We start from the raw sequence: 17,513 nt of genomic DNA on the forward strand, positions 1-17,513 counted from the left end.
CAAATAGATGCTTGGGAGATGATTCAGGGCAGATTTGCAGTTTTAAGAGAGAAGTTTGAAGTGTGTTGAGTGATAATTTTAGGTTACATATTTATAGGCAAACCCAATGGAACACAATCCCTTGATTTAGGGGATTGTAATCTTTTCATATCTAGGTGTGATGATGATAAAGTATGGAAAGTATTATTATTTATTCAAAAGTGGAGGAGTGGGTAAAAGATTCTGATTTTCGCAGGACATGCAGGTCTGTGGTTGGTGAAAGTAGGGTGGCTGATAGTTGACTGTTCATGCTACAGTGTGCTTTTGCCAGTGCACAGTAAAAAGTAGAAATTTTCTGAAACACGTTACTGTTTTCTTTTGGGCGGGAACAATTTCCTTAAATCTGAACATTGACTAAGTGTTCTGCGCGTATAACTTGGTGCGCATAGCTTTCTGCGTGTAGAACATTTCTTTGCTGCGGGTAGGTGCGTAACCTTCTCGCAGTTAGGGACATTTGAGTTTCATTTGTAGATTCTCCAGGTGGTCTTGGTATTTCAACATAGTGATCAGTCATGTTGAAGTCAATTCCATCCTGGAGCTTCAGACAAACTAGCTCTCAACGTTCCCGCCATGCGGGTAGGTTAGTTCCCTTCCGCACGCGCATAAACGATGTAGGATGCACCCGCCTTAGCATCATGCGGGATGGTCAACCCATAGACAACATAACGTTACATGAAAACATAAAGCCAAATCATTCACGCATGGCGCATATAACATATGCTCACGCAGGTTCTTAATATGGTGCGCTCGCGCAGGGCGCACATAACACATGCACGCGCTGACTAACATGGCGCGCTCGCGCAGGGCAAACATAAATGCCCGCGCTGATTCTAACATATGCTCGCGCCGGGCGCACATAATGTGCCCGCGCCGATTCTTAACATAGCGCGCTCGCGCAGGGCGCACATAACAAATGCACGCGCTGACTAACATGGCGCGCATAATATTCACAATCACCTAATTATTAGGTTGATTACTTAGTTTAAGGGATTGGGAATTTACCGGGTGTCACACTCGGTGCCATAGTAATAGCTGAAATCAAGAAAGAGGTAGAAAGCACCCTGCAGAACCCAAGTATTAGATTGTGTGATGATTTGTATGATATAATGCACAAGAACACACACATATATGGGAGGGTTCTAGACAAATCACAGTTGTTTTTTTTTTCTTTTTCACGAACACACAAAACAAAATAAATCGTTCATTTTCCAATCTTATTTTTTTTAAATATAATAAAATGGTTGAAATGCAATGTTAATTAATTTTTCCTGAAATTTTATATATAACAAATTTCGTTTGTATATAGAACCTGCACATGTGTAAGTTACGTGTAGGTCAAATTGCCTACGCATATTCTACACGTGTAGACAAACGGTTAAATTAGTAAAAAAAATAAACATATGAACAAATTAATTTAATGTTTTGTTATCTACATAGCATACACATTTATATTTAAGAATTACAAAATTTAAAATATAGGAACCATTGATCAAGATATTATAGCATTTAGATTTGTTAGTCTCAATAATTAAGTGTTCAGTAATGAACCTCACACTATAGATATATGTATATATATACATGGTGAATACATTTAAACAGGGATTTATAGAAATAAACAAAATAGTAACTGTTTTTGTTTTCAATACTTAAAATAGACGGTTCCACAAATGTAGGCAATCATACCTGAGGTTCAGACATTTTAACACCATCTAATTCCCCAAATGCAGAGACCAAAAAATCTCGTCGTTCACGGAACGCTTTGACCATATGAGAGACGGCTTCTCCACCTGCATGACCCATTCCTAATGCAGCAGCCGCAGCTTTTTGAGCTATGCTACTTGCACCTGAAGTTGACTGAGTCAACAATGAAGAGGGATCATTTTGTCAATATAATGAAAACATTTATATTTGACATAAGATGAATAATAAATATTGAAGTAGGTCTGATGCGACATTATTTACCTGACTTTGAATTTTATTACACGCAGCCACAAAGTGTTTAGGACCAGCAATATATCCAAGTCTCCAACCAGTCATTGCAAAAGCCTATCCAAATGTATATGATATTTCATTGATGATCATTTATGAAATAATACACTTTTTGAGAGTGTTTATACAAAATGAAACTGATAATGTAACTGTATACCTTAGAGAAGCCGTTAACTGTTAGTGTTCGTTCCCACATTCCAGGTAAAGATGCAAAGCTCGTGTGGACAGCTGGCGAATATATTATGTGCTCGTATATTTCATCAGAGAGTACCTAAACAGAACCAACAATAAAGGTTCATGTTATTTAAAAGTAATTATGAATGGGTTAATTCTGGCTGTGCTTAATCTCCAACAGGTCAAATAAAATTTTAGCTAAAAGGGGAACGTATGATTAGGCCTGTAAACAAACCGAACGAACACAAGCGAGGCATGTTTGTTCGTTTAACTTTAACCAAACAAACAATCGAACACGAACAATTAAACGAACAGGGTTTCTTGTTCGTGTCCATTCGTTAAGAAAATGAACATGCTCCTGTTTGTTCGCTAACAATATAAACAAACGGTTCACGAACATACACGAACGAACATAACTGAAGATGAGCACACATATGTGAGCTAAAACCAATTAAAAGTAAATGTGAACAATGTGTTGGTCATAAAAAGTTATTAAAAATAGACTAAATTGTAATGGACCTAAAAAATTTAAACGAATATATTAACGAACATAAACTAACGAACTTAATCAAATGTAAACTAATGAACATAAATGAGCGTAAATGAACATAAATGAACAAACATAAACAAATTCAAATGAACGAGTGTTCATGCTCGTTCTTATCAAATAAACGAACATAATGAACTTCCAGCCAAACGATTTGCAAAGTAATCACTGAATGTTCAGTTCATTTTCAAGCCTGTAAAAGGAGAATGGGTGAATTAAGCATTTGCTGCTCAAAAAAACTGTTCTTAATTCAAACAATTAGATTATTATCGTAATATAAATAAACTTTATAAGCATAACTAATGCATTCATAACTAAAGCAGCAGTCTTTCAAATAAGAGGTTTGCAGGTCAGCCCAGCCCCTTATGACCCACGCTGAAAAATGAATGTTTCGACCCGACCCAACCTGCCTGGCCTGCCCATCTGGGCACCTCTTTTTAAGCAAATCATGCGGAAGAAAGAACTGAGATTGAGATGTCATAAATATACCAAGAGTCTTGGATGCTTTGCAACAACACGAGCAATCTCTTCAAGCAACTTCTTAGGATAGACCGAGCCTGTTGGGTTAGATGGAGAACAAAGAATTAGCAGTCTTGACTTTTCAGTTATCTTAGATTCTAGAAGCTTCGGGTCTAGCAGAAAGTTTTCTGAGATGCTTGCAGGTAGAATCACAGGTGTTGCATCAGCCAATCTTGCCATTTCAGGGTAACTCACCCAAAAGGGAGCTGGAATTATAACCTGAAAACGGATGATAATTGTTGTTATTATTATTATTAATATTATTATTGTTATTATATTTTGGCAGATAGTAAACAATTGACCTCATCTCCTGGTGAACAAACAGCAAGGACTGCTTGTAGAATACTTTGCTTTGCCCCGTTACTAACCACAATCTGATCAGGTGTGTAAGAAATGCCATTCTCCTCTACAATAAGAAACAAACGAAAATATTTTATATAAACTATAATGCCACATTGTTGTAATGACTCAAATGATGGAGCAGTGGAGCTTACCCTTAAGTTTCTTACATATTGCGGTTCTAAGTTCTAGGGTACCCGCGTTAGGAGTATACCGTGTGTAACCTTCACGAATTGCATTTATTCCAGCCTATTTAAGATTAAAAAGACTATTATTTCAACTATTGTAAAGAAAAATGGATGATAGACAGATACTATTAGATGAGCCACCTCAGCAATAACAGCAGGGGTGTCAAAATCAGGTTCTCCGGCAGCTAAACGGATGACGGGAACACCGGCTTCTACAAGTGCAGTTGCTTGGTCAGTTATAGCCACTGTTTTTGAAGGCTTTACAGAGTTGACTCTAGGGCTCAGAGTTGTATCAACGTCCATCTTTACTGCTGAGCAAACTGTAGAAGACTTGTGAAGTCTTCTAGTCTCCAAAGATCTATATTCCATAGTCCAAAATATAAATTAGGGTTGTAAACGAACCTAAACCAAGCCAAATGAGACCTTGTTCATATTTGTTTGTTACGCATAGACCAAACAAATGGACGGTTCGTGAATATATTACCGAACAAAACTTATTGTTGGTGTTTGTTCATTAAGGAAATGAATTTGCTCGTGTTCGCTAATTAGTTTCATAAACGGACACAAACGAACGAATATTAACTTGAAAAGTAAAAATCAACATTCTTAAACTCAAGAATTACACATAATCACCAAATAAATAATAAACATAAAGTTAGGTGCTTAAAAAAAACATTTAATGAGCAAATGCAAATGAATATACGTTAACGAACGTAAATGAATAGATGTTAAAGCATAAATGAACACATTATTGAATGTTCATGAACACAGCCTCTGTTCATGTTCATTTATATAAGTAATCGAACAGATTTCGTTGTTCATGTCCGTTGATTTATGAACCTAACAAATGCACCAATAGATTGGTTGAAACCTTAGATATGATGTAAGGCCTTGGATTTCAAATCAGAAGCACAAATTGAAGGTACTAACTAGCAGCTAATGGTTGTCTTACAAATGATGATCACGTATAACTAACTGTCTAAACCTAACCTAATCAATCAATTAATTAAATCATTGCCACAAAGATGAGAATAGATCTGTATGGGAATTACTAGTAAATAGTACATAAATTAGCAAATGTGAATGGAACAGCATTATAAAGTGAATAGGATTACGAATAAGAAGAAGGAGGCATACTTGAGCTTAGAGGAGGAAAATGAGAGCGATGTTGATCTGGCGGAGGTGAGTGAGTCAAAAGCGAGTGCTGATGAAGAAGAAATGCCAGAAATGTGTTGAGCAGCCATGGTTTGGTGGTGAGAGGGTTAAATTAGGCAATTAATATATTGGATTCGCAACACAAGCACGGAACGGAAGAATATATAAAGTGATGGTCGGGTCGGGTCGGGTCGGTGGGTTTTGGTGGGAAGGAACACAACCTCATCTTTTGGTAGCAACCTTGTTCTCGGTATCAACTTTGGTCTTTGGTAGCATAGCACCTGTATATTTTGATGAGCATTAAATCTTTTAGATCCCAACCAATCCTTTAAGCTCATATAAGCTAGGGGTAGTTGAAAAACAACTCTATATGTATATAATTAAAACATGTAATGAACAATAAATGAGTCGAGAGCTAGTCAAACTAGAGGTTAACAAATTACTATTCGGTAGAGTTTGAGTATTGGAAAAGGTAGAAGGAGGTAAGCTTGTATTCTCTTAAGTTAGATGAGCCCGAGCTCAGCTAATTTACGAATATGCTTTTAATAATATTCCTAGGCTTTTTAAGAAAAAACAAAATGTAAAATTTGATTTTGTAATGTTTATAAGATAATTTCACACTAAACTTTTAGGGTAAACGGTATGGATTCCACAATCCCGACATCCCGCCTTCGATATTACATTAGAGTGTGATGCTCCACTCTCCAACATCATCCCATTTCTCATTTGTTTCCTCTTCATCCAGATGGCTATTTCATTAAAAATCTTGTGGTGCCTAGAGGTAGGGGCAATGTTCCCAAGCCATGTCGTCTTACCACATAAACCCCTCCCCCTCTTGGTCTTTATTTCATACCATGAAGCGTACATTTTTATACTTATATAGTTACATTTGTTAGGAATACTAGTTCTAAATAATCCCAGTTACACCCTATTGGCAAATAAGAGTCTCAATTTCACTCTTGTCTAGTAGCGGTCCCAACTAAATGTCTATTTTTTTTACCAATGGTTCGCAAACAACGGAGTTAACCATCCGTTAGTCTATGATTGTGTGGCACGCCTAGTTGTTAATAAACATCTATGTGTTAGCATTATGTGGCAATAATAATCTGTTTCTTTTTAAGAAAATTGTTTTTAAATAATCCCAACTGTGCCATATTGGCAAATAACAGTCCCAGCTAAAGTTATATTTTTTTTCCAATGGTCCACTAGACGTGCCACGTAAGCAACAGATTAACAGAGTTAGCCATCCGTTAACTCCGTTAGTTGCGGGCCGTTGGATACACATTTTATTGGGGCCGCCACCAACCAAGTATGAAGTTAGACCGTTATTTGTAAGCATAGTTAGGAATTATTTAAAACCAATTTTCCTATTTATTATTCATGCTTATCTTTACGTTTTACATTAGCCACATATTTGTTTCTTTTTAAATATATTCGAATTACTGAATTTAAGAAAACCAATATTCTTTAAAACAAACAATTGGCAATGGCTCTTAAAGTCCAGAACCCATGAATCAAAACCAAATTCAAGTTGAAATTAGAATTTACACATAAATCATATTTTTATCTTTTTGCAAGCAATAAAGAAAAAAACATATGAACCTAAATCGAATCAAGTTATTTGTTTCAAAAACCCTAATTTTACCTAACCCGCTATCGACTAGTAAGGATGTTGGATGTCTGGTGGTAGCGAATGTGATTTGGAGATGAGGCATGATTCATGGTTGCAGCATGAAGAGGCAAAGGTGAGTCAAGAGTGGGGTTAGTATTTCTAGTCCCCAACAGAAAGGTGGGGACGAAGTAGGGGGTGTCCTTTTTAACCATACCCGAATACCAAACCCGACCCGAAGCAATCCGAGGCCCGAATAACCCGACCCGAATTTACCTGACCCGATTAAACTCTTAACCCGAACCCAAGATTAAATAGTTGGGTTGGTATCTGGGTTGAAATACCCATATTCAGGTTGACCCGAACAACCCGAATAACTCAAAAGCACGTCAGATGTGTTTTATAAGTCTAGGGTAATGAAATGTCTCAATTGCTGCAAGCGCATTTCATTCAGTTCAAAAACCATTCTTTAATTAGAGTAGACATTAATCATTATTTGATCAAGTTGCCAATGTTGTTTATTTTTATGTTTGAAGTTTCGACCACTCTGAACATAATTCTAAGTAGGATTTGTATTGGGCTTCTAAAACAAATACTTGTGTTTCTTGGGCATATAATGAGGTAATGACCATAACCAAACCATTTCTTAAAACTTCTTGATCAAACTAATAGTTAGTTGATATTAAGTATTAACTAGTGAGAGTTGGTATAGGACTATAGGTAGTTGATTGAAATGAACTATTATAATTAGTATTACGATCGGATTATGAATGTTTTGGATTTGTTATCGTTAAATATGTATGATCTAGTTAAAGGTGAATAATTTTTTTAACTTGTTAAACGGTTAAACCCAAAACCCGACCCGAATTTACCCGATCCATTCAACCCAAAACCTGAACAACCCAACCTTATTTGGGTCGGTTCTTGGGTCAAATTTGCTTTGAGCTCAAATCCGAACAACTCGACCCAAACAACCCGAAACCCGAATAAATAACCCGAAGAACACCCCTAGGACGAAGTGTAGGGTTGGGTTCAATATTATCTTATTGTTCAAGTAAATAATATAAATAGTGTTTGTAATTTGTCAAATAGGTATAGACTACCGTTAATTCTTATTGCTTTTTTTTTACGACACCATGTTTTTAGACATAAATAACATCAACAACTCTAAAACATAATCTAGGAACAATGATACAAAAAGCAAAAATAACATCACCATTTTCTGAATATGAAGATACAAGCGTTACTTTCAATAATCAAGTGACAAAGATTGATAAATTATACTCAAAGTTGAAGATCTAAATCAGCTACAATTGTAATCGCGATAATCAAAAAACACGAGTAGAGGCACATACATTTTTAACCACTTAAGCCGATGATGCAGCTTCCTTGGCTTCTTCAGCCGCCTCTTCTTCCTGCAACTTAATCAGGGACAGAGGTGGTCTTGGTACAATGCTTTTCCTCCATTGTCGGTCAAGCTTCCTTGACTGCCTCTTTCCAATACCGCATATTATTATCAGAAGTCCCAGTTAAGAAGGTTTCGTTCAAAGGAGTTTGATCAGTTATAGTTGTTTTGTTTTTTATTGAAAAAAAAACATGTACTTGGTTTCGTTAAAATATGTTGTGAATGGTAGCATACGTTAACTGTCGATTGTGGTAGAAAAATATGATGCTTGAATATTATGAAAATTCTGATGTTTGAATATTATGAATGGTAGTACGCGTTAACCGTCGATTGTGGTAGAAACATATGCATATTATGTTTAAATCATGTATGTGAATGTAACGGGCCAAAATCAGGAACACACACATGCATTAACTATTTCATTAACTGATAGTGCATTATAACGCGAGGTACACGGGCAACTACAAAAGTCGCGCATGTCATGTTAATGGGGATTGTAAGGCATCACCAGCTTACATGTTTTACAAAAATGTTAAGAAAAGCATGTAAAATACATGTAACACACGTGTAATATACGAATGCCGGGTTCGGCCCAGGATTTTATAATTATGATGTTTTAAAAGAAACGTAAAGTACAGTGTATGGACGGGCACGTTTACGATGCTATGCACTATAAGGACGCACATAAAATGTACACTGCCTAAGTGTAACACGAAGCATTAAAGGATGTATGGGAGTTTCACAACACGCATAAGTAACACAACACGTGTGTGAAAAACGAAAAATATGCGCGCACATAAACAAACTGTATAGATGTCAGACTACACGCGTGTAACACATGTATAAATCCGAACAACACGAATGTACATGTCAAGGCGTAAATGTTATACATCACATGCACATTACGGACACACAAAACGAGCGGAGCATGTCTATGTATATAAACAAATGTGCAGGTGTCGGACTACACGCGTGTAACACGCATATAAAACCGAAATACACAATTGTATATGTCAAATTGTGTGTAAATGTTATACATCGCATACACATTAGGAACATACGATAAAGAGCGAAGCATATTTATGTATGTAATGCACATGCGCAATCTTCAAAACATGAAATGCAATACCAAAATAACACGCGCGTGTATTACATTTGTTTAGTTTTTTTTTTTTTCAAAATGGTCAATGTACATGTATTAATAACAAAATGTTATAAAGTATAATACGCAACCAAATGCACTATGCATTTATTGAGTATATGTAATGATGTAACGCGCATACATAATGAAAAAAAAACAAGGACAAAGTCAGGAAGAAGCCAAACGGGCTGACCGCCTGACATAATGGTTAACCGCATGATCAGACGTTAACCCTGTCGCAGAGGTATCAGGTGCAAACATATCAGCAGTGGGAGCCTAAACGAGTTAAAACTCCAGATTTATCAGCATGTGTGTTATACATACGTTCAACATCTTCCCATGTTTCAAACTCTATATGCATAACAAGTATGAATTCTTAATACACATCAGGTTTCCAATATGTTGTGCCATTTGGCGTCACGTAAACAATGATCGACATGCCTCTAGCAATATTAAACATTAAAAAAAACGAGTTTAAAATATGTATACATTATCAAAAAATACAAATAATTACAAAACACATGGAGTACGTGTTATGTGTTAGTATGCACGTCATACGTGCTACACACTTATCAGATCGCTAAAAAGCGATTAGAACACGCATAGCAAAATTAGTGTTTAATACATGCACATTATTATAATACATAATGTGTGTGCAGCAGTGCCACACGTATCAAATCGTCAAAAGCGTGTAGAGCATGTGTAACAGGATCGTGTTAAATGTATACAAGATATTAGAATGTACACCCGCACACATAATTTATAAACATTATTAGAATGTGTGTATTAATATACATTATTATAAGCTATTATGCACAGAGTATGTGCATCACGCGTATCAGATGCGTTAATGGACATCACGATAAATACACGTAACAGATAATTAGCCGGTATATTTAGCATACTTACATGTAGTAGAAGCATTATCGTATAGTATGCATAGTGTGCGTGCAGCACACGTATAAGAACAGTTAGCACGAGCAGGACATATAACAGGGCAATCAGCAGGTATATGAATTATCATTTAAGTATGCACATGTATCAGAGCGTTAACAATTATCACGAGCATTAAAAATAACATAACACTTAACAGGTATGTTCGACATAATAGTAAATGTTATAGTAAATGTGCGCAGTACATGATATGAAAAGGTTCCATTACATAATATATAATCATATAACACACACACAATACATTAATCTATAGACGTTACCTCACTGTTCAACACGAGCATATTGCAATGTATCTTTGATATATACACTAGAACACGAAGAGATGTCGGTTGATGACGTTATAAGTGAGTTGTTGTATTGATTGATATCAGTTTCATCAGCGGATTCAGTTAATTCGTTGTTTACTGAGACAGTCATTGCAATATCATGCGTATTTGACATAGAATCACACGATTGAGCATGTCTATCATAAATCGCTGCATTATTGTTGGTGGATCCTTCATACGAAACTATTTATGATCAAACAATAGTGAAAACGAGCCTAATTAACACAACATTCATGAACGATTTAACGATTTTAACCTAAAATTCACAACATCATACCTTTAATCGTCATGCTTTTGTGTCAGAATCGAGATGTAGATGTGTAATGTAGAGTAGGATTATATGCAGGAATCGATTACGTGATTGATTTGGATAATCATGGATATGATTTGAATGAATAGTAATAAATATTTGTTTCAATTCTTGATCGCCGGTGATGGATTTGGGGAAAATTGGTTTTAGGTCAACTAGTGATGGATTTGGGGGAAATTTGGTTTTAGGTCAATTTTACATATCTACTCTTAGTAATTAGGAGTTTTTAAGTTTTCTCTTGATCCTCCACACACACACACACATATATATATTATAATGTTATTAATTAATCTAAAGTTTCATTTCTTGTATTTTATGTGATCAATTCTATTCAATTATATTTTTCACCATCTTTATATTTGTTGCATGCTCATTTAAAACACTCATAATCAAGATCATCTATTCATGTACATGCCACATGCAATTCATTTGAATTATTCTTGAACTACTATAATTATAATCATAACCATCTTATAATATGTTTTTTTAACTAATAAAAATAGAACAATGAATGTTTTAATTAAATAAAATTTATTGAAAAAGTTAAAACACTTTGAAAACCTTTTAAACCATTAAAATTTTTGTTTTTAATTATATTAAACATGATTAAATTTCATAAATTCTATAAACATAACAACTCTTCAGTTTCACTATAAAAGGAGGACTAATCCTTCATCATTTTAACACATCAATACACTATTTTCTTAAGCTTCAGAGCACTAACAAATAAGTTTTATGTTTTCATGCATTTTATAATTTTTTTTATTTTACCTTGAATGTGCATACTTTTTCATAAGTTGTTCTTTATGATCATAGCAATTTTTATCACAAAAATCTTATATTTGGGTTTTAAGAATCATAATGATCATGGATATCCAAGATAAACACTTTGATTTTTCTAAAAACTAGATCAAACCTAGTTATTTTGCAAGAATAAGCATAAATATTTAGCTAAATCTTATGATCTGTTGATCATCATAAACTTATAAACTTTCTTTTAAATAAAATTATTTAAACAAAAATTTTTTATTTAAATATTTTTTATAATAGAACTAATAATCTTGATATCTCTAAGTAATTAATTGAGTAAATTAATTATTGTTTATTCTTGTTCAACGTAAATTAATATGTATAATTTATTTAAAATCATTCATGTAAAGACATTTTAAATTAATTAATTAGTAAATTAAAAACCAAATGTTTAATCATAAATTGTTTTGTAATCATTTTATTTAATCTTATATTAATAAGTTATAATTATTCATTCAAAAATCATTCTTCAACTAATAATATCAAATGATTTATATAAACTTTAATTTATTTCAATTAAACTCATTTTATATAAAAAAATCCCTAAGTCCCAATTTGTCATAGTTTCTTTCTGTTTAGACTCGTTGTTAAAATCTAGTATTCGTATTTACTTGTTTAGGACAATCCACTGTGATTCTCCGTCTCGTTTGTTCGAATCGTCCTCATTTTCAAGGTGAGTTTTTCATAACCATTTTTTAACGCTTTACAATACTTTTGGGGTGTAGCACGCCTCAAATTTTGTTTTGTTGATTATGGATTTGTTTACAAACCGATTCATATTATATCGCTCGTGTTGTTATTATTCATACGAACGTTAAAAAGAATAATAATTGTCTCATTTCGATGTAATGTTATTTGTCTTATTATCAAACTATTTGTGTACTTACGAAATTATGAAATGAAATAAATATGTCGTCACTAATAATGGTGTTACGAGATTACAAGTAATCCGCACGTTGCACCAGAGCGCATTCTGCTTAAAGTCGGGGTGTTACAGCTTTAAACGACCCGGTAAAAAGTGGGTTGATTTGTTAACTCGTTTAACAATTTAAGAGAAGTTAATATTTTAATTTTAAAGATAAGAATTGTTTTAAAGGTTAAACTTATATTTTTAATTTTTCATATATATATATATAAACTTTTAATTGTAAAATTAATTTCCTTTTAAAACTATGTTTATCTACTTTCACTTTCAACATTTTTTATTTTATTAGTACTAACGGTCTATTCTCTAATTAGTTCTATTCGTTTATTCGTATCTTGAGCTGAACATATAAGCCCTAGTTTGTTAATTGAGAATGAGAGACAAATATTCAAAAACAATTAGGTGTATCACAAATTACTAAAATGTTTTATATGAATATAAGAGTAGTAATTAATTGTTTAAATTGTTACCAAGTCACTATATATTACTCATATTTGTAAATGAACGTAAAATGAGTTGATCAGATACATGACCCGAACACGACATGAATTTAAATGGGTTGATACGACACAAATAAATATATGGTTAGGGTTGAAGAATCTCAACACGACAACCCGCCAACCTAAAACCTATCAACCTGTCAGTCAGCTAACCCGACACGATTCATGGTTTCACACCCCTAGTTTGAATGCTCTAAATAGTTGTTAAGGAGTAGATTGATTGAAATCCCTCAGAGTAGCAAGTTAATGAGTTATACCCAGGCTCCAAATTAGAGGTGGGTAAACAAATTGGTTAACTAAACCAACCCAAAAACTAAACCGAAATCGAACCGGTTTGAAACGTGATTATGTAGAAACCGGTTTGGAACCGACTGAAACTGTAGGTTAGGAACCGGTTTGTAATTTTCTCCACAAACCGGTTAACTAAACTGAAACCGGCCAAAACCGGTCAAAACCAAAACTGAAACCGTTCAAAACCCGAACCAAAACCGATCGTAACATTGTAAGAACCGGTTTCAACCCGAACCAAAACTAATCCTAAACCGGTTTTGACTTTTTTTTGACTAAACCGAACTGGTGTTAATTTTTAACCCAAAACGGTTTTGAGTTTTAAACTGATTTGTGCACCTCTGCTCCAAATTATATTGTCTCGCATTCCAATTTTGTATTGTTATTTACAAGTGTTTTAACCAATTTTTGTTAGACTTAATAAAACGGACATTAATTAACTACAACCTAAAACCAAATGAAAGAAAAAGACAGGCCCAAACCCATTATTATCAAGCACAGCCCACACACCCACACCACTATTATATCAACCCCCACTCAAATAACCTACCTCTCTTTGTCTTTGCCCAAAACCCTAGCTTCCCCTGCGCCGTCCGATCACGCAGAAATGGCAGCAGCCGCTAGACCCCTCGTCACCGTCCAACCCCTCGAATCCGACATGGCCACTGACGCCGCCGGCATCCCTCTTCCGGCCGTCATGAAAGCCTCCATCCGCCCTGACATCGTCAACTTCGTCCACTCCAACATCTCCAAGAACTCACGCCAACCCTACGCTGTCTCCCGCAAAGCCGGCCACCAGACCTCTGCCGAGTCTTGGGGAACCGGTCGTGCTGTGTCTCGTATTCCGCGTGTTCCTGGTGGCGGTACTCACCGTGCCGGACAAGGTAATTATTATTATTATTATTACTAAGCTTTTATAAATTGCTTATTTACGTTTTGGGAAGCAAATTGCAAATTAGCAAATAAGTCATATGGAATAGCTCTATTTTGCAAATACAAGAAATTGAGTTAGTCATATTTAATACACGAAGTGGTAATATAAATACATGAAATAATTATATATGATACTATGAATGGTTTGGTTTGATTCGGTTAATTTTTGTCAACCGAGGGTACAAAGAAAAAACCTATAGCTGATTTTTGGTTAGTTCGGCTTTTGGTTTATTTGGTTTGGCTTAGTAGATTTTCAATTAAGGGTTCGGTTATTACTCACCCTTATTGCACAACCTTGCTTATTTAATAAATATCAATGTAAACAATAATATTTGACTTTGTATGTGTTAAAAATATATCATTTTTTCATTTAGATTGCATGAATATACTCTTATGTTAAAGATAAACTAGTATTAATACCTCCGTGTTGCGTCGGGGGTGTAAAACCGTGTATTTACACATCCACTCCACTCGAAAACATGAAGCTACCACCATTATGCTGTATTAATTTCTTATATGTAAGTTAGAAGGACTAAAGTGCTATTTGAGTTAACATCAAATTAAACAAACAAAGCTGGAGCCATTTGGACTCAAATAACAAAAAGAAAAAAAGTATATCACAATGTTATCTTGGAAAGAAAAAAGTAAACTTTTGGAAAAGTGGTAATTTTTACCTGACACATGAATGAAAAACAAACTTCACTCTATATATTTTAAATAATGCATTTCTGAACATACGTTTTAACAATTTTATACGACATACGTATTAGAAAGGTTTTGGAATCTAGTAGTTAAAAAAATTTTTAAAAATAAAAAACGTTTTTTGCACGGAGAGCACTCCCATAGATGCGTTTTTAACCTTTTATATTTTTTTTACCAGGTGCGTTCGGAAACATGTGTCGTGGCGGGCGCATGTTTGCACCGACAAGGATCTGGCGCAGGTGGCACAGGAAGATTAACGTTAACCAGAAACGATACGCTGTTGTTTCGGCTATCGCTGCTTCGGCTGTTCCGTCTCTTGTTATGGCGCGTGGACACCGTATTGAGTCTGTTCCGGAGCTACCGTTGGTTGTTAGTGATTCTGCTGAAGGTGTGGAGAAAACCCAGAACGCAATTAACGTTTTGAAGCAGATCGGGGCGTATCCGGATGCGGAAAAGGCGAAGGATTCGGTCGGGATTCGTCCGGGAAAAGGGAAGATGAGGAACAGGAGGTATATCTCTCGTAAAGGACCGTTGATTGTGTACGGGACCGAAGGTGCGAAGCTTGTGAAGGCGTTTAGGAACATACCTGGAGTTGAGATTGTGAATGTTGAGAGGTTGAATTTGTTGAAGTTGGCTCCTGGTGGTCATTTAGGGAGGTTTATTATTTGGACGAAATCGGCGTTTGAGAAGTTGGATTCGATTTACGGATCGTTTGATAAGACTAGTGAGAAGAAGAAGGGGTATGTGTTGCCTAGGGCTAAGATGGAGAATGCTGATTTGGCTAGGATTATTAATTCTGATGAGGTGCAGTCGGTTGTGAAGCCGAAGAAGGATGAGGTTAAGAGGGCTCCGATGAAGAAGAATCCTTTGAAGAATTTGAACACCATGTTGAGGTTGAATCCTTACGCTAAGACTGCGAAGAGGATGGCTATTCTTGCTGAAGAGCAGAGGAAGAAGGCTAAGAAGGAGAAGCTTGACAGCAAGAGGAAGCCGATTTCTAAGGTATATCTGATTCGGTGTCTTTTTTATATCATTGATCAGTATTGTTGTTGTTTCATTGAATATGCATTGGTTTGTCTAGTCTTTTGGTTGTAAATGAGCCAAGCTGCTCTCGATATGAGTTGAGCTTGACCTCTAGGGCAGCACAAGATGAGTTCACTAAAAGCTCAAATCACTTAAAATGAACTCGGGCTATAAGCTTGTTTAATAAATGAGCTTGAAAATAAGCTTGTTTAGCAATCTAGCGTGACAAATAGCTCATTTATTGAACGGTCATGAGCTTAAGTCTAAAAATGAACCCGAACTTGACCCTAAAAAGAAGTTCGTTAGATAAACGAGCCCTGGCCTCGAACAAGCTAGTTTAGTAAATAGGTTGAGCTCGAGCTGGCTTGCAAGCCTAAGCTAGTTTTAAGAATTTTTTTAGTGTGGGTATGCTAGTTATGATTCATGATAAAAGTAACTAAATGTATGTATAAAATATAAATAAGTGTATATAAATAACAGACAAATCTAGCCTGAGCTTGAGAGATAGAGCGGCCGGGCTTATATCTCTGGTTATGTTGATTTGGGTTTTTGTGCCAACCTGGCAAGTTTTTCCTAATAAGCTTAAATTGAAATTGTTGTGAAATTAAACAGGAGGAGTCTGCTAAAATTAAGGCTGCTAGCAAGTCATGGTACAAGACTATGATTTCTGATAGTGATTATGCAGAGTTTGATGTCTTCACCAAATGGCTTGGTGTTTCTCAGTAATTTTTCTTCTTTTTTACCCTTGCATGAGTCGGAACAACTGTTTGTTTGTTAGATTTTGAGACAAGAACTATCTATGATTAATTTGGATTTCTATGAGATTATTTTGGATGCTTTGTTGGATTTAAGTTTGTTATATTTGATTTATCTTTTGGTTATTTACATTTATAGATGTTTTTGTTTTCATGGTGTTACTGTAAGTCTGAAACTAACCTTGTTTGAGTAGGAGTAATGTTTTTTGCTTTGCCATACAAACTTATTAGACAGTATTTCTCAGTAACATTTTTCTCTCTTGTTATTGATCTTTGGCATTTTTCAACTTCTGCTAGTGTTATTTGCCTCCACTGCATCATCCTGCTAAGATTTCATTTCTAACAAGCTTTATGCATAGTTAGCACAACTTTGAAAGATGTCCCTCATGCATCTATACACCTATCATTGTTCATTAACTGCTCAAAATCGTCATTGACTCGGTTACAAGAAACTCAAATTTGTAGAAGGTAAAAGTACATTCGGTTTTAGGCCATTGTAATATGAAAACTTGAAAAGTATAGTCTTAGAACATTGAATGTTAAGATTCTGAAAAACGAAACTAGTGTGGTTGAAGATCTAAACTGAAACCGAATTTTAAAAATTGTTACCAAGTACTAGTGTTCTCATCTTCGAACAAAACATAGATGTCCAAATGTTAGATTCAGTGAAAAAGATTCAAAAGGAGAATATAAGAAATGAAAACCAGTCTATTGGTGTCTAGAGCAAAAACGGTAGATCTAGGAAATGCTATTGACATACCATCAATTCCACCATTGGAAGCGCCGCATTGGATCCCATCTTAGGTCTGTTCTCATACTCAGGAATTGATGAAGTGAATGAGGATCTCATGGTGCTTCAGTGAGTTTTGTGTTGCATAAGTT

The 17,513-nt window shown here is 35.1% G+C and overlaps 2 protein-coding genes across 2 annotated transcripts; one reads left to right on the plus strand and one right to left on the minus strand.

The window, feature by feature from the left end:
* Nucleotides 1-1,037: 1,037 nt before the first annotated feature.
* On the minus strand, nucleotides 1,038-4,224 carry LOC143622118 (bifunctional aspartate aminotransferase and glutamate/aspartate-prephenate aminotransferase-like). Its single transcript, XM_077093357.1, has 8 exons — nucleotides 3,937-4,224; nucleotides 3,763-3,856; nucleotides 3,571-3,674; nucleotides 3,239-3,487; nucleotides 2,186-2,299; nucleotides 2,002-2,085; nucleotides 1,723-1,893; nucleotides 1,038-1,100 (listed from the first exon to the last, which is right to left on the minus strand). Exons 1-8 carry the CDS (start codon nucleotides 4,162-4,164, stop codon nucleotides 1,038-1,040), a joined length of 1,107 nt encoding a protein of 368 aa, XP_076949472.1. The 5' UTR covers nucleotides 4,165-4,224.
* A 9,581-nt stretch (nucleotides 4,225-13,805) lies between these two features.
* On the plus strand, nucleotides 13,806-16,672 carry LOC143622094 (large ribosomal subunit protein uL4-like). The gene is made up of 3 exons (XM_077093334.1): nucleotides 13,806-14,102; nucleotides 15,032-15,855; nucleotides 16,489-16,672. The coding sequence occupies exons 1-3, from the start codon at nucleotides 13,826-13,828 to the stop codon at nucleotides 16,600-16,602; spliced, it is 1,215 nt and encodes a 404-aa protein (XP_076949449.1). The 5' UTR covers nucleotides 13,806-13,825; the 3' UTR covers nucleotides 16,603-16,672.
* The last annotated feature ends 841 nt before the right edge of the window (nucleotides 16,673-17,513 follow it).

Source organism: Bidens hawaiensis, unplaced genomic scaffold, assembly GCF_021521415.1.
Source record: "Bidens hawaiensis isolate Kalapana, Puna unplaced genomic scaffold, B.hawaiensis_p1.1 tig00003022_1, whole genome shotgun sequence".
Lineage (NCBI taxonomy): Eukaryota > Viridiplantae > Streptophyta > Magnoliopsida > Asterales > Asteraceae > Bidens > Bidens hawaiensis.

Coding starts and splice junctions, on each gene's coding strand:
- LOC143622094 (XM_077093334.1), top strand. CDS start 13,826: ATGGCAGCAGCCGCTAGACCCCTCGTCACCGTCCAACCCCTCGAATCC. Junction 14,103..15,031: donor TACTCACCGTGCCGGACAAG/GTAATTATTATT, acceptor TTTTTTTACCAG/GTGCGTTCGGAAACATGTGT. Junction 15,856..16,488: donor AGAGGAAGCCGATTTCTAAG/GTATATCTGATT, acceptor GAAATTAAACAG/GAGGAGTCTGCTAAAATTAA.
- LOC143622118 (XM_077093357.1), bottom strand. CDS start 4,164: ATGGAATATAGATCTTTGGAGACTAGAAGACTTCACAAGTCTTCTACA. Junction 3,488..3,570: donor TTTGTTCACCAGGAGATGAG/GTCAATTGTTTA, acceptor ATCCGTTTTCAG/GTTATAATTCCAGCTCCCTT. Junction 1,894..2,001: donor GTAATAAAATTCAAAGTCAG/GTAAATAATGTC, acceptor TTGTTGACTCAG/TCAACTTCAGGTGCAAGTAG.